This window comes from Barbus barbus (genome assembly GCF_936440315.1).
Source record: "Barbus barbus genome assembly, chromosome: 49".
NCBI lineage: Eukaryota > Metazoa > Chordata > Actinopteri > Cypriniformes > Cyprinidae > Barbus > Barbus barbus.
Window position 1 is genome coordinate 1,846,677 of NC_136727.1, and position 21,100 is coordinate 1,867,776.

The following is a 21,100-nucleotide window of genomic DNA, read 5'->3' on the forward strand; positions in this document are numbered from 1 at the left end:
AGATACAACTATTAGAAAATCTGGAATCTGAGGGAGCAAAAAAATCTAAATATTGAGAAAATCTCCTTTAAAGTTGTTCAAATGAAGATCATAGCAATGCATATTACTAATCAAAAATTAAGTTTTGATATATTTACGGTAGTAAATTTACAAAATATCTTCATATAACATGATCTTTACTTAATATCCTAATGATTTTTGGCATAAAAGAAAAATTTATAATTTTGACCCATACAATGTATTGTTGGCTATTGCTGCAAATATACCCCAGTGATAGATAGATAGAGAGATATATATATATATATATATATATATATATATATATATATATATATATATATATATATATATATATATATATATATATATATATATATATATATATATATATATGATTTTATTTTTGGGTATGTAAATTAATGATCCTATTCCGATCATATAAGTTTCTACTGAGTAAACATCCACACAAGCTGTTCCATAATATATATATATTTACTGTAAATGATTTGAGAGAACACAATTAAGGCAGTTATTTACAAATATGACACTCGAGATGAAAAGAAACATGATGTGAATATAAAATCTTCACTGGAGGCTGCGTAGCAGCAATCTCGGGATCCCATAGTCTCAAACGTTTCAGGAATCTTGACGACTTTCTGATCCACGTCCCACGAATCGAGGCAACGACGCGTGACAAGTTCTGTGGGATACAAACTCCCAGCGACAGAAAGGATGATCCTGGTCTGTGTGCTTGTGATTTCCTGACACAGAGGATTCTGAATCGGATAGATAAAACAGCACAGCGCATTATTGTCCAGAGAACACGATTTTGTAGATCTCGCTGTAGTTTTCCACGAAATGCACTTCCAGTCCTTCGGTGATGTACTCGGCCAGGTCTGAGAAGTCCTTTCTGTTTTCTGCAGGCAGGATGATGCACGTTACGCCAGCTCTCTTCGCCTGCCGGAGGAATTAAAACATGTTAGCATATATATATACAAAATATAGCTACATATACATTTACACTACCAGTCAAAAGTGTTTTGAACAGTAAGATTTTAGTGCAAGACGTCTCTTCTGCTCACAAAGCCTGAATTTATTTGATCCAAAGTACAGCAAATACAGTAAAATTTTGAAATATTTTTACTATTTAAAATAGCTGTTTTCTATTTGAATATGTTTTAAAATGTAATTTATTCCTGTGATTTCAAAGCTGAATTTTCAGCATCATTACTCCAGTCTTCAGTGTCGCATGATCTTCAGAAATCAGTCTAATATACCAAGAAACGTTTATTATTATTATTATTATGTTGAAAACAGTGGAGTAAATTTTGTTTTAGGTTTCTTTGATGAATAGAAAGTTCAGAAGAACAGCATTTATCTGAACTATACATTTTTGTAACATTATAAATGTCTTTATCATCAAAGCATCTTTGCTAAAACTATTAATTTCTATATTTTCTTAACCCTTGTTCTTATTTTAAAGAAGACCCATGGCAGATTATTGTTGAAGTAAAAAAAAAGTTTAAAAAGTGAAACCAAAAATAAGTTATACAGGTTTAAGTTTATGAAAATGATTTTTATTTTATGAATATTTTATATATGAAACATGTTGAACTCTAAATCTGCTAGAAAATCAAAGCCATAAATCTAAAAAAGCTGTGTTGCAAATTTGAGGTTGATATCTCAAAAAATGAGCTCTCAGTAAGATTTTGTTTGGGCGCAGTACTAGATTTTCCCATTAGATGCCAGCAAAACTCTGCTGGTGACACGGTGCTTGGATTGGTGATTCACAGTAGAGTTTTTCTTTCTCAAATATTACAAGCACACACACTCAATTTTTTTTATGACACACATACAAACCACACTCTGACATCTAAACCAACACACCGACACAATTATAGCTGCATTATTTATCCAATTAGCTCTATAATAAGCAGAAAACAGGAATAAAGCGAGTATTTGCTTTATAGACCAAACCTGAGAAAATGGCACCATCTGGTAAAAAAAATAGTAAAAAAAATTTAATTTTGAAGCCTTGCCAACAGAATGAAAGCCTATTAACAAAAATTGCATAATTTTACAGTTAAACGGCACTGCGATTAAAAATAGCAGTTTCAATGAGGACATTTTTGTCCAAAAGGTCCTGTAACAATTTTGTGTACCTAGTGTAAAATAGATTTATTAAAGGAAATGAGGGTGGAATATTAAAATTCCAATAAAAATACACACCTGAGCCAAAATGTATGCAGTTAGCATTAACACAGGCAAAATTATCAAAAAAAAAAAAAACTAAAATGGACAAAAATGTCCATAAGGGTGCACAAGGGTTAAGTAATGATGCTGAAAATTCAGCTTTGATCACAAGAATAAATCACATTTTAAAATATATTCAAATAGAAAGCAGTTATTTTAAATAGTAAAAATATTTCTAAATTTTGCTGCTTTTGCTGTACTTTGAATCATTGGTGAGCAGAAGAGACTTCTTTAAAAAAACATTAACAATCTTACTGTTCAAAAACTTTTGAAAAACTCAGATAATAGTTGAAAAAGTATAATTTTAGGGCAAAATTATATTAGCCAACATATTTTGCCCAATGAAACAATCGTATTTTAAAAGAACCAAAAATGCAGAAACCAGCAGCAACACATTTGTTTGGAAGTGAAAGCACTTCCCTCCCAGCTAACTTACAGCGATGGTCTTTTCCTTGATTCCTCCAACAGGCAGGATCTTCCCGGTCAGGGACACTTCTCCCGTCATGGCCACGTTCTGACGCGCTGGTGTGTTGGTGGCCAAGGACAGCAAAGCAGTCACAATAGTGCATCCAGCACTCGGCCCGTCTTTGGGAGTTGCACCCTAAACAGATTCTCAGCTTTAGTTATTACAAGAAACTAACTGAACCTTCTACCTCAGGGTTGTCCAAATCGCACTCCTGGAGGGACACCTTCCTCCAACACACCTCAACAAGGCAAATAAAGTCAGGATTACTAGAAGCTTCCAGGCAGGTGTGTTGGAGCAGGTAGAAGCCAAACTCTGAAAAGAATGGATCAATTCTGGAAAAATTGTAATGTTGACCTCAGGCAGTCATTGTTGTCCCAACTTTAGATGTTTCAAGAAACCAACAGCTCTTTAAAGGGGTAGTTCACCCAAAAATTTAAATGACTCCTCCCTCAAGCCATCCTAGGTGTATATGACTTTCTTCTTTTAGATGAATACTAATGGAGTTATAAAGGCAGTGAATGGGGTGCATTAACCCACCAGAGCTGTGTAGAGCACTTTTTATGACGGATGCACGCACTTTTTTGGGCTTCAAAATCTCAACACCCATTCACTGCCATTATAAAGCTTGGAAGAGAAAGGACATTTTTAAATAAAACTCTGATTGCATTAGTCTGAAAGAAGAAAGTCATACACACCTAGGAATGGCTTGAGGGTGAGTAAATCAAGGGGTCATTTTCATTTTTACTTTAACCTTATACTGCAGGGTTGTCCAACCAAACTCCTGGAGGGCCATTTTCTTAACTCAACACACCTGAACAAGTCTTCAAGAATACTAGAAAAATCTCAAGGGATGTGTGTTGGAGCAGGTAGAAGCCAAACTCTGCCGAAGGGTGGCCCTCCAGGAGCAGAATTGGACAACTCTGGAACTCCGTAGTCTTCACCTCAAGCATGGCTATTTAACACCTACTTGAACTCTCTATTCCAATCATTGTTGTCCAATCGCGCTCCTAGAGGCCCACCTTTCCTTAACATACCAAAACAAGGCATTTAAAGACTTCAGAATTGCTAGGAACATGTGTTTGGGCCAAAGTCTGCAAGGTGGCCCTCCTGGAGCAGAATTGGATAACTCTGGACAACTGCAGTCTTCACCTCAGGCACATGAAGGTGTATGTGGGAGCCCACGAGGACATCGTTGTCAGGTTGCTCCTTCATGAGGAACGAGCGTGCAAACGTGTACGCAATCTTGGCGCTTTCCTTCATCACGTCTCCCAGCTGCCCCGTGACCTCCAGCGATCCCTCTTTGGGTCCATCCTTCCCTTGAGGTTCTCTCGGTCGCCTCAGAGACGTCTCGATGAAGAGCGTCGAGCCACCTGTGGAGGAAAAGTAGGGTCGTTTCTTTAAGGTTTTGTGGACTAAACATCTTTAGGAGTGTTCCCACCAAGTATGGTGTGACTAAGCATTATGAAAGTTTGCTGGAAACTAGGGCTGTCAAAAAAAAAACGAATTTCGAATGCAAAACGTTGCATTAGGAAAGCATTAGGAACTCCGTTATTTTGACAGGAAAATACAACAAAGGATATAATTTACATGTAGCTTGTCAATTCTGCATGATATGTAAGATTGCAAACTGTGGACTTGGCAACATAGCGTGCCAACGTGATGCTTCCTCTGAAGACTGCTTAGATGTGTTCGACTCGAAGCAGCGCAGCTAGACCGATCGCTGTGTGTCATCAAATACTGCGAGAGCTATACGAGAGCGGACGTCTCCTTATGCTTTCTCTCGCCGTACTTTGATCTTCAAGTCGAGCGCACCTCTTTACTCTCGCGTATCACATGACAGAGCGTAATCGCAGCCTCTGTGGTTGAAAAATCGTGTTTTTTCATTTTATCGCAAATGCAATTAATCGTTCAGCCCTACCCCTTACTTTTCACGCTTTACATGTTATACCCTTGGGGAGATATCATTAGGAAACATGGTGTTAGCTTTCACTGTAATGCTGATGCTACCCAGCTCTAGATTTCTTCACGACCTGATGAAACTTACCAATGTGCAAAACTAACGGAATGTATAGTTGATATCAAAAACTGGATGAATAGCAATTTCTTACTGCTAAATTCTGAAAAAACAGAGGTGTTAATTATTGGACCAAAAGCTTTTGCATGTAATAACCTAGATCACCGTCTAATACTTGATGGCTGCTCTGTAAATTCTTCGTCATCAGTTAGGAACCAAGGCGTACTTTTTGATAGCAATCTTTCCTTCGAAAACATGTTTCTAGCTTTTGTAAAACTGCATTTTTCTATCTTAAAAATATATCTACATTACGACCTATGCTCTCAATGTCAAATGCAGAAACATTAATGCGTTCATGACCTCGAGTCTAGATTATTGTAATGCTTTATTGGGTGGTTGTTCTGTACGTTTAATAAATAAACTCCAGCTGGTCCAAAATGCAGCAGCTAGAGTTACTAGAACCAGGAAGTATGACCACGTTAGCCCGGTTCTGTCAACACTGCACTCCCTATTAAACATCGTATACATTTTAAGATCTTGCTAATTACCTATAAAGCCCTGAATGGTTTGGCACCTCAGTATTTGAGCGAGCTCTTATCACATTATAGTCCTTCACGTCCGCTGCGATCTCAAAACTCTGGCCTTTTTTCTTTCTACCTAACACTGTTCAGGAAGCAGACACACTCTGTCAGTTTAAATCTAGATTAAAAACCCATCTCTTTAACCTGGCTTACACATAATACACTATCACTTTTCTATAACTCAAATTCGTTAAAGGATTGTTAGGCTGTGTTAATTAGGTCAACCGGAACCGGGAACACTTCCCAAAACACCTGATGTACTTGTTACATTGTTAGAAGAATGGCATCTACGCTAATATTAGTCTGTTTCTTTCTTATTCCGAGGTCACCGTAGCCACCCAGATCCAGACTGTATCCAGATCAGATGGTGGATCAGCACCTAGAGATGACCTCTACAGCCAGGACACCTAGATGAGCCCCAGAGACTGATCCCCAGTGAAGACCCCGTCTCCAAGACGGCCATCGGGACAAGACCACAGGAACCAGATGAGTCCTTTGCACAATCTGATTCTGCTTTAGCCTAGATTTAAACTGCTGATTTTGTCTGGCCAGAGGAGAATCACACTATTTCGACAAACTATTTCCCGTCTAAATACTGTAAAGCTGATATAAAGCCACCCAGCATTATATCAAGCCGATGTAAAGCTGCTTTAACACAATTTGCATTGTTAAAAGCACTATACAAATAAAATAGTGACTTGACCCCTTACCCATTGCAGTCCATGCCAGTCCCATGACAACTCCCGGCGGTGTGACGACATACATCCGGTCCACAGTGAAGATGGGCTTTCCCACATAATCCTGAAGGTTCTCCTGAGTGACGTTGACCTCTGTTTCCTCGCCGTTAACAATCCGGAACGCTACTTTCCGAAACACCTGCAAAGGTACCAAACTTAGCTACACTTGCAGAACATTCATTAAGTTGGTAGGGCCCTATTAATTCCGCAATGCAGAAAATGTGGATGGAATCACGGAATCCGGTCATAAAAATGGAATTTACTGTATAACGCGGAATGACAAGGAATTTGCCAAGAGAGTCAGCTCATGAGCATTTTAACATTTCTTTTGAGAGAAACTATCATATCATATTGGCTACAAACAGAAACTTGAAGGTCTTCACAGCAACCTGTCAAAATAAAAGTTCAGTTTAACTTGAAGAAACTGTGACAGAAACATATTACTTGATGTAATAATAATAATGAAATTATTATTAAAACATTATTTTCAAGGAATATTTACCAGAAAACTCACAATACTGTAAACACACAACACCGTATTTCTGAAATAAATAAAACAACAATAAACTAGTTTTAATTATATCAATTATTTAGAGACGATTATTGATTATTACAATTTATTGAAATCATTAAAATGGAATCCAGAAAACAGAGTTTGGTAAAAAAATAAAAAAAATAAAAAAAACACTTGAGGGAAAAAAAAAAAAAAACGTATTTCACCGGGCCTTAAAATTTCATTTGTTAAACATTTAATAAATTGCCGTTAAATTGTTTCATGATTTCAATGAATTAGATGTGCGTTTTAAGTAATAATATGCTTTTTAATTTTAATTAATAAAATTATATTTAAACATTATAAACAGACTCTAGAATTAAAATGGAAAAAAAAAATCGAATCCAGAAAAATTTAAATGTAATGCATTTTAATAAGGACATAAGATGTGTAAGAAGTTAGTCGTACCTTCTCGACTTGCTTCTGAAGGTTCCTGACGCCGCTCTCCCGGCAGTACTGTCTGATGAGCACGTTCAGAGCCTCGGGGGTGATTTTCGCCTTCTGCTCATCCAAACCGCATAGAGTTCGCAACTGGGGTACCAAGTATCTCTGTGGTGGTTATAAAGACCGGGAAAAGACTGAGTCGAACTCTTGTGCCAGTAGCACTGCATCTAGTAAAACTGACTCCTTGGAAGTGACTTCCAGTTAGAGGGACAATCCCCCAGAAGCAACTTGGGATTTAAAGAGCACCCATTATGCCCCTTTTTACAAGACATAATGTGTGACCATGTGCCACAAAACCAGTCTTAAGGGTAAATTATTCAAAATTGAGATTTATATCTCATCTGAAAGTTGAATAAATAAGCTTTCCATTGATGTATGGTTTGTTAGGATTGGACATTTGGATATTTTTTAACTATTTGAAAATCTGGAATCTAAGGGTGCAAAAAAAAATCTAAATATTGAGAAAATCACCTTTAAAGTTGTTCAAATTAAGTTCTTAGCAATGCATATTACTAATCAAAAATTTAGTTTTGATATATTTACTGTAGGAAATCTACTAAATATCTTCATGGAACATGATCTTTATTTAATATCCTAATGATTTTTGGCATAAAATAAAATTTGATAATTTTGACCCATACAATGTATTTTTGGCTATTGCTAGAAATACACCTCCAGTGACTTAAGACTGGTTTGTGCTCCAGGGTCACATATTGGTCTTGAGTGTCCCCAGAATGTGTCTGTGAAGTTTCAGCTCAAAATACCCCACATATTTATTATAATCTATGAAAAATGTCATTTTTGAGGCATGCCTAAAAAGAGCTGTTTTTGTGTGTATCACTTTAAATGCAAAAGAGCTGCATATTCCCGCCCCGTCTCCAGAAGAGGGCATTTGCATACCTACAGCAATAAACAGCCGACAGAAGCAACATAACAGTGTTTAGCCGTACATATATGAAAAGCCAAATGCACTGAAAGTGAATAAAAAATAAAGAGACTGGACCTGTCATCAGCGCAACTCAATGGATCGAGCCGCGCGACTGCACTACTGAACGAACAGCGCGGCGTGAATTAATCTCACACACATGGTGCTTATCAATTAAAATACTTTAATAACTTACGAATACAAATACGGTAAGCACTATAGCGACATGTCATTCACAAAGGAGTCTGGAGTAAAATGATTTGTGCAAACAAACGTATTCAAGTAGATTTTGAGGCGCATTAGCTTGAAAAATAAAAGTAATCCACTGCGTCCCACACATTGCTTAAAGAATCAAAACGGCAGGCCTAGTGGGACTAATTTGGTTTTATGGGGATTAAAAAATAAGGAGTGGGTGGATGTTTATCATTGTAGGGTGGTTGTGTTCACACACTGCCAACATACGCTTATGTGGAAACACCATGTAAAAGTGGATTTAGCACAATAGGTGCCCTTTAAGGGTCATGCCTCACAGTTTTTAACTATCGGTCTTGAAATTACCTTTAACGCCAGACCCAAACTGTGAAGCTGACCAAAAAAAGAACTAAAGCTGAGAACACACTACATGATTGTCAGGCTAATTATGAATGAAAATTGGTCTTGATGACAGATCGTGCCCAGTAGGACAGGATCTGTTCCAGTTGGGCTAAGTTTGCAGTTGGCAGAAAAAGTTGCATAGTGTGTGGTGTCTAAAGATTATAATCTTAGAATTCAAGAACCAGTCGTTGTCAGTCGTTTTCACAAACTCTGATGCCAACTTCAATTCATGCAGTGAAACAGTGAGACTTAGGAAGAAACTTACAGGGACAATCGCCCTTAACCAACTCAAGGGAGCTAACTGACTAGCTCAAGGCTTATACGCTAACTACCGGTCTTGAACCAGCAAGTTCAACTGGCTACTACAGATCTAAACTGTAATGTTAACCCAAAAATATGTCATTGAGTTTCATTAAAAGAGATTACTAAGTCAACGTACCTCTGCAATGGCCAGTTTCTCCTGAGCAACGTAACCGGATATGTTGATCATTTCCATTCGGTCTCTTAAGGGTTCGGGAATGGTGTCGAGAACATTGGCCGTACAAATGAATAGCACCTGATGAAAACCAATGAAGATACAATGAAACCACAATCTCACCCCAACAAATGTGGATTTTTGCTAGTCTATACCTTAGACAGGTCCACGGGCACATCCAGGTAATGGTCAAGAAAGTTAGCATTCTGTTCTGGATCTAAAAGCTCAAGTAGAGCAGAAGATGGGTCACCCTGGTAACCTCGACCTATTTTGTCAACCTGCACAACAAAAAAGATTAAGTATCAGTCATTTCGACATAGTTAAGACCAAAATTTTAAGTATAGGGCAGGGTTAAGATTAGATTTGTATGTCATACCTCGTCAATAAGGACCAATGGGTTTTCAGTCTTAGTTTTCTTTAGACACTGGATGATCTTTCCTGGCATTGCACCAACATATGTTCTCCTGCAATATACAAAAAATAAATAAAAAATGTACACAGTTTGAAAATAAGCATTGACTCTACATAATGGTCATTAGCACATACCTGTGGCCTTTAATTTCCGCCACATCCGTCATGCCTCCCATGCTAAAGCGGAAGTATTCGCGATTAAGTGCTCTGGCGATTGAACGGGCGATACTGGTCTTTCCAACTCCAGGAGGCCCATAGAAACACAAGATCTTTCCCTGTGTGCTGCCTCTCAGCTGACTTACAGCTATGAACTCCTGCATGATTGAACAATGACTGGGGTTAACAGGATTTAGAAAGCAAATATTTCCCATTCTCGGGGGATAAAGGTTGAGGCGCTCATGCTTGCGTTTTACCAGAATGCGTTTCTTGACATCCTCCATTCCATAATGGTCCTCTTCCAAAACCTCTTTGGCTCGACTCAACTCCAGGTTTTCCTTGCTGTTGGTGCCCCATGGCATGGAGGTCAGCCAGTCTAAGTAGTTACGGGTAACGCTGGTGATTTTAAGAGGGGAAAAAGAAAGTTTGAATGAATAAAATATCACCTTGAGAAGATCAAGGTACTTTGTGGAACATGGCTGCTTGTCTAAGGTGGTCTATCAGGTTGAAACCAGATCAACCAGCTTGTAGTTCAACTGATCAGCATTTAGTGCAACTTATAATCAGATAGAATCCATGTACAACCATCTTTAGCTGGTTTTAGCTGGGTTTTGTCAACCTTGTGGCTGGTCTAAGGTGGTCTACCAAGTTTAAACCAAATCTAGCAACTCGTAGTCCAACTGATCAACCATCTAGAGTAGCTTGGACCAACTAATAAGCCATAAATAACCATGTTAAGCTGGTTTTATTAACCTTTATGTGGTTCTACCAGGTCCGCACGCTTGTAATCCAACAGATCAGCCTTCTAGAGCAGCTAAAGACCAGACAGAATCCATGTAAAACCACCTTAAGCTGAGTTGTGTCAACTTTGTTTTGGGTCTAAGGTGGCCTACTAAGTCTACCAGTTGGTAGTCCAACTGATTAACCATTTAGAGCAGTTTGGAGTAGCTAAAAACCAGCTAGAATCAATGTACAACCATCTAAAGCTGGTTTTAACTGGGTTTTGTCAACCTTGCTGCTGGTCTAAGGTCGTCTACCAGGTCGAAACCAGGTCTTACAGCTTGTAGTCTGACTGATCAACCATCTAGAGTAGCTTAGAGCAACAAATGACTAGGAAGAATCCATGCACAACCATCCTAAGTTGGTTTTATCACCCTTGTTGCTAGTCTAAGATGGTCTACCAAGTCAAAACCAGTTCCACCAGCTTATAGTCCAACAGACTGACCATGTAGAGCAGTTTGGAGAAGCTGAAATCAGCTAGAATCCATGTACGACCATCTTAAGATGAATTTAGCTGGGTTTTCGGCTAATTTGTTGCCAGCGTAAGGTGGTCTACCAGGTTGAAACCAGCTTGTAGTCCAACCTTCTAGAACAGCTTGGATCAGATAATGACCAGCTAGAATCTATGCACAACCATCTTATTCTGGTTTTACAGCTTCTTGAGCATTTTTATAAACATTAAGAAGAAACATTACATTAGTTTATAACTATGACAAACTCTTACTTGAACTCTGAGGAGTGGTTATCTAACAGCGCCAGTTTGTTGAGCTCCTCGTTAATAACGTCCATGATGTGCTGAGGCACGGTCCGATCCTTCAGCCTCTCCCTGAACTTCTCCTCAATGGCGTCTTTGTCCTCTTTCTCCAGACCGAGCTCCTTCTTAATGATCTTCAGCTGCTCCTGAAGGAGGTACTTCCTGTGCGTCTGCTTGATCTTCTCTTCAACCTGAGCATCGAGACCAACAGGCGTAAAGTTCAAGGAAACCCAAACGAATAAGCAACAGCATGTCAAGAACCGTCCTCATTCGTTCCCTCACCTCCCTGCCGAGTCGCTGCTGTAGTTTACTCAGCTCGTATTCTTTCTTCAGCAGAGAGAGCGCTTTGTATAGTCGTTTGGGAATCTGCAAAGACAGTTTTCATGTTAGATACAGGTTCGTACAGATAAAGACTTTCAAGGGCTTTTCAAGCACTACTTTTGATCTCACTTATCAGACAATATCGCTATTATCTTTCAAATTCTAATAAATAAACTAATAAAACACAATGATAAAGTGCAGCGCATGCAATGACTGTGGCAACTTTAACATTTGAAAGGATACTATGGCAAAGTTATCACTTTTAAACAGATTTTTGTTTTCATGAATATATGATTAGCCTGAAGAATGAAAGCCATTGCATACACATGGAAAATTATGAGCTATCACGCTCATAGACACTTAGCTCATGAAATGAGACAAAATACAGATACTTGGTTCACTAGAACGAGACAATATGTCATCCTATTTTTAAGACATATTCAATGACAAATTATTTGTCTTTTAATCACAAAATGCAAAACAATGCATTTGTATTTTGAAACGTTTTAACTCATCTTAGAGCCGTAACTAACGATTATTTTGGTAATGGAGTAATCTACTGATTATTCTGACAGCGGAGTAATCTGATATTTTTTAGTAATAAAAATAGACCTAAGTGGAAAAACAGGCTTTAATATGACTATATTTATATAAAAACTAACAATGAGGCAATAATAATTTGTTCAAATAAAGTATCAAAACCAAGTAATTACATGGTTTTATTATCAACACTGTTAAAACACAATGTAATATGCCTATATGAACAATTTAAGTACATTATTATAACAAATACCTCTAGAGGGCGCCAACGGCCTGGAGATGTTTCACTTTATAGCGTCATTCAACGACGTTTAAATCCATATAATTGTAATATTTGGCCACAGGCAAACTCAGAGCAAGGGTTTAAACTTTTATTTTGAAATCGCGATGTACAACAAATCACATATATTAAGAAATATGTTGGTGTATTCTCCTGTGTTTGCAATCAGTTTATAAATTATTTACATTACAAATCTAGTGAGATAACTCGCACCGTTTTCCCAGATGAACGTTAAACTCACGTTGAACCCAAACTCACAGCACATGCAGAGGAAGAGTTTGTCGACCGAGATGTAGACGACTTTTAAATAACACAGAGCGCGTCAGACTCTATATGCATTCCCAAATGTACAGTATGTGATTGGAAACCCAAACAAACAGCACATGCAATAAAAGACAAAACTAAATAATGCAAGCACTATCAACGGTTTTACCACAAACACAACTTTATACTAATATCAAGAGACCGCTTTTCACCTCAAGGAGTAATATTGCGAGATCTTGTGCGCTGCTAAAAGCCAGACGAAACCGATAACCGATATAACAGTATACTTATTTACTGTTATAAAGTAAATAAATGACTGAGTGAAGTAATAACATACTTTTGGTTTTTTTGTTTTTTTTAAGTGTTGAAAATTAGCAGTCTTTCATGTTAAATTTAATCTTCATATTACAACAAAAAACATTTTATTTATAAAAAGCATCAGCAGCAACAACACTAATATTAACAATAAGCTAAATAAATGTAGAATGTCTAATGTTTTCAAATGGAGAAAATAAATCAAGTCATATCAACTTCATTTTAAACTACAGTTTTAGTAGGTTTATAAGCGGTTTAATAGGCCTATAGAGTTAACCTGAATCATGCATAAATATCGGTAAATTGTTTTTAATCGAAAACAAAAATTAACACTAATTTCACATATACTGCATTTTAAAAATTCAAGTACCTTTTCATAAATATGGCTGTTTTCCAGGACTTACATTTCAAAGTCAAATTCAAGTACTTCAAGCACTTTAAGCAACTTGTGTATCTACAGGGTTCACACATTAACGTTCAGAGAAACCGTTTTGGGAGTCATAAATGTACGTTTGTTTCCTCCAGGACGTCTTGTAACTCGTGCGATTCAGCCCCGGTAAGCGCCGCCCCCATGTCGCTCAGGTAGATGGGATTATCCACCACTCTCTGACCGGCCTGCATCATCTGCAGCACTGACTCTCTAGCAAACAAACCGATAGACAAACATGTTCACTAACGGTGGCTTAGCTTGCGGTTTCAAACACCTTTATCCATCTTACCTATATAGTGGATTCAGAGAGATAATATCACGGATAGTCTTGACGATCTCAGCAGTCAGTGCCTGGTTTGAAAGAACAGAGTGTATGAATAAATCCTCAAGAGGTGAAAATCATTTACAATATCCTGGTAAATGCTTACTGAACTGTAGTACCTTGAAAAGGGTTATTACTGTAAACTAAAATCATAAAATAAATGCTGACTAAAATAAAATACTTAAACTTCAGCTACTTCCCAAAGTTAACATTAGATTTTAAAATAAGTTTTGACTGAAATAAAATAAAATATAAAACACTTCAATTAAATGCTAAAGGAAAGATTTTAGTTTAGTTTAAGTACTAAAATAAAAATAAAACTGAAAAAATTTATAAAACCTATAGACATTTTAAAATAAAATAAACGTTAACCATTTAGTTTATGTTTTAAATAATAATTAAAATTTAAAAACTGTATCCATTTAAAAATTGACTGAAATTAAGTAATATATATAAAAACTTAAAACAGCTAGGTGATAAAGGCATTTTTTGTTTGTTTAGTTTAAGATGAAACACTAAATAACTGGAACAAAAATAAATAAAAATATGAAAAAATTATGAACATTTTAAAATAAAAATGTTGACTGAAATTAAATATTGAAAGCTCTTAAGTTTTGATATATTTATGGTAGGAAATTTACAAAATATCTTCATGGAACATGATCTTAATATCTTAATGATTTTTGGCATAAAAGAAAAATCGATAATTTTGACCCATACAATGTATTTTTGGCTACTGCTACAAATATACCCCAGCGACTTAAGACTGGTTTGTGGTCCAGGGTCACAAATATCTAACACTAAAACTGAAATAAAAACTATAGACATTTAAAAACCTAATAAGAACGACAAAAACGCACTACAAAATCATTAAAACTTTAAAATGAAAACAGAAAACATAAAATTAAAATCGGATTCAAAATATGAATAAAACTATGCTAATCTGACGCTGACCTTGACCTCTTCTGTGACCTGGAACTCCTCGTGGTCCACGTTGTCCACCTCCACCATGAGGACCCCGGGCAGAGGAAGCGCCACAAACTCCGTCTTCTCCTCCATCACCTCCGCCAGCAACGCAGAGTCCTTGCGCGATCGCTTCTGCTTCCGCCGCGCAGCTTTCGGCTGCTCGCCCTCCTCCTCCAGCGGCATCGGCTCCTCTGGCTCCACGTCCAGCTGCTTATTAATACGGATTCTGGGAAACGACGGACAGAAAGATCAGAAAACTTGCCTGGAAAAAGCATTCATCTCAATCAGTCAACAAAGCAGCAAAAGATATTACGTATTTTTAACGATGAAAACAAATTCATTATATAAAAACAATATTAAAATCCATCTGGAGGTTCATAATGAAAATGTAAATTTAAAATGTAAAAATTAATTAACTTAATTAGTAGTAATTAGTGGTCGACTGGTATATCGCCAAGGCCGATATATTGGCATTTTTGAAATATCGGCATCAACCGATAAGTTTTTCTGTTTGGCCGATGCATTCGAGGCGGGACTTTTATTTTGACGGCGCTGAGAGCGGCAGCACCTGAGCACACAGCTCTCAAATTCTCTCTCTTGCTGTTGTCGTTAACAATCTGTCTAATAATCAGATAGAACTGTTAAACAAAGGAATTAAAATGTATACAAAAAAGTATTATAACGATTGCTTTTATATTATTAGTAATAGAAAAGCAAACATTATAATACTTTCTCATTTGCCGTCAAATCTTTATCTTTTTAAACAAATCTTTGAATGACTAATGAACATTTCATAAATCTTCAAAGTATGTTTATTTTACACATTTATTTTTTTAATCCATTTTCTAATGATTTCAAATTTCTTTAATATTAATTAAAATAAATAAAATTATATCGGCTTTATATCGGCCACCCTGCTTTCTAAGATATCGGCATCGGCTGTCAAAAAAACAATATCGGTCGACCACCAACGCGATTAAAATATTTTAACGCAGCCCCGCCCCCAGACCTATACACCATCTTACATTTCATACAGTTAACTGTTGACACATATGATGCAGGGAAACAACTTCATAAATGCAGTTATGCACTAAAATTCAAGATTTTGGGGCAAAAAAATAATCCTGAGTTTTTGTCTCATATTTATATCATAAGCGAAATCACACGAGCAGCGAGAGCAATATTACCTGAGTGCTGTTTGTCTCCAATATAACAAATGCAAATGTGACAGTTCAGTAAATAAAAAGTAAATGTGGTATATTTTAAACACAATATTATCGGTTTTGCACAGCAGTGTTTAGTTTCTGAATGAATCAGCCGTTTGAACGAATCCAATGAATGAATGAATCATAAAGACATTTACCGCCACCTGCTGGCAGATTTAGTTTCTTATTTTGAGTATTACTGTATTAATTCATTTAAAATAAAAAAAAATAAAAAAGGGAAACATTAAAGGGATAGTTCACACAAAAACAATTATGTCAATTTAATCAAATCTGAATGACTTTCTTTTTTGGAACATAAAAGCAGGTATTTTTAATATGGTTGGTAATAAAGCTTTCAGTTTGTATGAAGAAAAAAACCCCAAGAAAACTGAGATGTTTCTCAAATTATCTTCTTTTATGTTCCATAGTTTATTTTTGCAGCCTAAATGTTTATATTGAATCAAATAAAATATTTATAAAGCTACTCTTTGTAATGTTTACTTGATACTTTCTTATTTAACACAAAAATTGCTTTAAATAATCTTTGGGGGCTATTTTCACAGCCAAATGTAATTTGCGATTAATTAATCGACAAATCATGTAATTAATTAGATTAAGAATTTTAATCGACTGACAGTCCTACTAAAAATATAACCTACATATTTAATTAAATAAGGTAAATAATAAAATATATTTTTCCCCAAATAACTGCATGACGTGTATTATTATTATTATTATTTATTGAAAGCTCACAGCTTCCTCCTCATACTGCACTGAAATAATTTACCTAATTAATTATTTTAACTAATAAAAACAAGCTGGGAATCCCTTCTTTAAAGGTCATGTGACCGATCGTCACCTTCTGTGTCCCATCACAATCATGCGCAGTTTGTCTCCAAGGTCCTGCATCTCGTGGATCTGCACAAACGTCCCGGTGTGATAAACCGCATCCAGACTCTCCACCACATCCGTCTCATTACTGTCGAACACACACACCACAATCAACACAAACCAACCTGAACCAGTCCGTCAAACAAACTATCTTGACGTTTAACCACTGCAGAATCACTTACTTGTCATCTTTCTTCAAGAAAATGCCAGCATACGGCTGAGCGAGACGCACTTTCCTCCTCAACAGGTCCATGAGCTGCTTGTTTTTGACCTAAAGATGCCCAAATATTCATTTGAGTGGTTTTATTCAACATTAATCATTAAAAAAATAAAAAGCAGTCTTTCAATTAATCAACAGAACCTAAAATGATCTTAATATTACTCATTATTATATGTAAATGGCATCAGAATCCATCATATAAATATCAGCATTTGCACCAAATCGCATATTTTTGCTCAGTTTGAGTCTCTGAATAAAAAGCTATTTTTTCCCTCCATATTCTCACTATATGATCCATAAACGTCTGATGAAGCAAATATGACACAAGATTAATATGCAAACTATTAAAAAGATTTCCTTTTATTGTCAAATGATTAATTGCATCCAAAATAAAAGTGTGTTTGTTTACATAATATGCGTGTGCTGTGTATATTTATTATGTATATATAAATACACACGCATGCATTTCAGCAAAATCTGTTGTTTATATATTAAATATTTAGCCTATATAATATAAATTGTGAATATAAATATAGACATAAATATATTCAAAATATATACTGTATGTGTGTGTATTTATATGTACACACAACAAATATACAGAGAACACAAACAAATATTATGCAAACAAAAACTTTTATTTTGTATGCAATTAATCGTTTGACAGCACTACCTTTTATACGTTGTCTAAAGGTTAACCATTCTATTTTCAGAAGAAATAATAAATTAATAAAAATCATAAAAATCGTAAAAAATAATAAATAGTCATATGTAAAAAAAAAAATCTTATTTTATTATATATTATATTTCAGGCGTTGCAAGGTTATTAAAGCATGTCAAATAAAAGCATTCAGTTTAACAAACATGGAATAGGAGTTATTTAAATAATCAGTTTTTAAATAATTTTATAATTTCTTAAAATGAATTTTTAATTAATTGAATCATCCCTTTTGTTTTAAATTATTTTTTTCATCTGATTAATCGAATAAACAATCAACCAATTAATCGATCATCAAGAAAATCATTCCCTCTTTCAATATCATAAAATACTGCAAGAAAACTCTTTATATAGATGTTATATCACATAAACCACTTGATATCAAATACCCAAGATCTGACAGATATTGTTAAATCAGACACAAACTAGTCTGTGCAGAACTTTCTAGATGCTCGCACTCACAGATGAAATCACCAGAAAACAACCACAACGTAAACACTGCAGTAAAACACAAAAATGGACTTGTGTGTCATTAAACGCAAACTATAAATTTAAATAAACAATTTTTCTCACTATTATTTTATGTGTCAGGCTTTACAGGGTTAAACGTGTCAAATAAAAGCCTTTAGTTCAACAAAAGTGGAATTTCTAGAACAGTAATATTTTTAAATTTTTATTTTTAATAAAAAAAAACTAATTAAATAAATAATCGACCAATTAATCGATTATCAAGATAATTGCTCCCTACTTTCAATGCGTTATAAATTCAGAAACATTTTTTTTTAACTACTAAGAAATATTTAACAAACTAAACAACTTTCCAGATGCACACTGTAGTAAAACAAAAACATTATTTAAACAAACTATGAATTACATTTCCAATAAATAAATCAATTCACATTAAAAAAATAAAATGTCAGGTTTCACAGGGTTAAATGTGTCAAATAAAAGCATTTAATTTAACAAAAGTGGAATTTCTAGAATATTTTTTTAATATGTTTTTATTATTATTTTGAATAAAAAAAACATATTTTCATCTACTTAAATAATCGGCCGATTAATCGACTGTCCAGATAATCGCTCTCAATGTTGTTTTTATTTTTTTTACTACTGAGAAATATTTAACCAGGTTAAGAACTTTCCAGATGCAACCACAAACGAAACATGTAGTGAAACATGGACTCTCGTGTATTTAAACTCCAGCGTGTTTCTGTCTGATTGCATCAGATGCATGAGTCTCGGTCACCTCCAGGATTTTGATGAATCTGGGAAACACAGGGCTTCTGTTGACGGCGACGAGCGGCACGTTCGGGAAGACCTCGGGCACGAGCATCGTTGTGAGCGCGGTCATCTGCGGAGGAGGAGGAGGAGAAGAGTAACCTTCATCCCCTCCGGACTCATCATCTCCAGCGCTGCCCTCAGAGAAGCCGCTGCACAGAGAGCGTCGCGGAGTCAGAGTGGAGGCTGCGGTCCTGGCGCTGAGCAGCGACGCTCTGCTGGAGACGCTGGAGTAGGAGCGCCGGAGCTGCAGGGAGGAGCGCGGGAAGAACGCGTTTAAGCCGGCTCTGATCGAGACTGAAGCCGCGCTGCTGGACGCTCTCCATGCTCGCATGTACGCCGCCATCTTTGATCTGGAGGATTCTACGCGAGGAGCACGTGACCGCACCGCTGTCTAGTGCTGATGACGCAGCAGCCGAAACCACGCCCCTTCATTTGCATATTATTACGAGCACTGGGGGTGGTCCTAAATGTAATTTTTTTTTAATTGAGATTTATACATAATCTGAAAAATGAATAAATAAGCTTTTGCATATATATATATATATATATATATATATATATATATATTTTTTTTTTTTTTTTTTTTTTTTTTTTTTGTGGTTGTTTGCTGGGGATTTCATCTGTAAGTGCGAGTGAATGGAGCATCTAGAAAGTTAAAAAAAATCTAAATATTGAGAAAATCACCTTTAAAGTTGTTCAAATGAAGTTCTTAGCAATGCATATTACTAATCAAAAATGAAGTTTTGATATATTTACGGTAGGAAATTTACAAAATATCTTCATGGAACATGTTATGTTATTAATTTACTTTGTTCCTTGTATTATTTTTGAGATATTATGCATAGTGTTCTTGATATTAAATAATTATGTACTTATAAAGTATTTTATTAAAAAAAAAGATCATTAGGAGAATTAATGGTTCAGTGTTTTATTATTGTGCATATTTATGCAGTCAATAAAATACAAGAAAAGAATTGCTACAGTATAATAAAAACAAAACAAACAAATAAAACCCTGAAACGCTGCACTTATCAGTCAGTATAAATTGATGTGGAAGACTGAATTAAACCATTATTTCTGACTAAAATACATCTTCAAATGGTACTTTTATAACATTCAATATAAGACTATAGAACCATCCTTCTGTTTTCAGAAAAGCTGTCAATTCATTTTTTTGTACTAAATATAAATGTACTTTTACATCATATTTGTTTTAGATTTTTCCCCCCTGTAAAATATATTTTATATCCATTTTATTATAATTTAAATTACATTTGATTTTATTGATAACAACTTAAAAATATGTAATCATATGTTCTACATGTCAGTTATATTCCATGCTAAATTATAATTATCAAATATAAGAGACAACTTCCAATGCGATTTTTCTTTTATTGAACATACATAAAGGTAAAAACACACATTTACAGCTCAAAACAGATTATAACAACCACTATATATATATATATATATATATATATATATATACACACACAGTCATGGCCAGAAATATCGGCACCCTTGGTAAATATGATCAAAGAAGGCTGTTAAAATTAATCTGCATTGTTAATCCTTTTGATCTTTTATTAAAAAGATTCACAAAAATCTAACCTTTCATTGGATAATAGTAATTTCAAATGGGGGGAAATCTCATTATGAAATAAATGTTTTTCTCTAATACACATTGCACACAATTATTGGCACCCCTAGAAATTATTATGAGTAAAATATCTCTGAAGTATATTCCCATTCATATTCACAATTTTGAGCACTCCAGGATGATTATGAACATGAAATTATCCAGCCATGGCTTCCTGTTTCACAGAAATATAAATAGGAGGGAAAACAAAGCCCAAATTACCTTAATCATCCATCACAATGAGAAAAAACAAAGAATATATTTCTGATGTGCAGCAAAAGATAATTGAGCTTCACAAATTCAGATTAATTTTCACATATTTGATCATATTTACCAAGGGTGCCGATATTTTTGGCCATGACTGTATATATAAACAACATACAAAGAACCAGGAAAATACCCCCCAAAAAAGTAACATATTAAGCCAGGGGTAATATATCAATTAAAATAAATGAGATTTGAGAATAAATAAATAATTTTTTCCTCTAAATCTCACATAGTCAATAGCACATTATTAAAATAAAAAGCATAAATATTATTTGTGCAAGGCGTATATGTTTGTAAA

The 21,100-nt window shown here is 35.3% G+C and overlaps 1 protein-coding gene across 1 annotated transcript; it reads right to left on the reverse strand.

Annotated features, from left to right (window-relative positions):
- Window positions 1-405: 405 nt before the first annotated feature.
- On the reverse strand, window positions 406-19,273 carry lonp1 (lon peptidase 1, mitochondrial). Its single transcript, XM_079413082.1, has 18 exons — window positions 18,862-19,273; window positions 16,860-16,948; window positions 16,646-16,765; window positions 14,570-14,807; window positions 13,583-13,644; window positions 13,374-13,503; window positions 11,426-11,509; window positions 11,114-11,334; window positions 9,867-10,005; window positions 9,589-9,767; window positions 9,419-9,506; window positions 9,198-9,320; window positions 9,007-9,123; window positions 7,013-7,153; window positions 6,025-6,190; window positions 3,869-4,089; window positions 2,690-2,854; window positions 406-957 (listed from the first exon to the last, which is right to left on the reverse strand). Exons 1-18 carry the CDS (start codon window positions 19,237-19,239, stop codon window positions 808-810), a joined length of 2,811 nt encoding a protein of 936 aa, XP_079269208.1. The 5' UTR covers window positions 19,240-19,273; the 3' UTR covers window positions 406-807.
- Window positions 19,274-21,100: the final 1,827 nt, after the last annotated feature.

Bases quoted from the DNA above. Each gene is read 5' to 3' on its own strand.
- lonp1 (XM_079413082.1), bottom strand. From the start codon at position 19,239: ATGGCGGCGTACATGCGAGCATGGAGAGCGTCCAGCAGCGCGGCTTCA. The intron at 4,090-6,024 runs GTAAGGGGTCAA...TTTCCTCCACAG, and splicing joins ACTGGCATGGACTGCAATGG to GTGGCTCGACGCTCTTCATC. The intron at 958-2,689 runs GTAAGTTAGCTG...TTCCTCCGGCAG, and splicing joins TCAAGGAAAAGACCATCGCT to GCGAAGAGAGCTGGCGTAAC.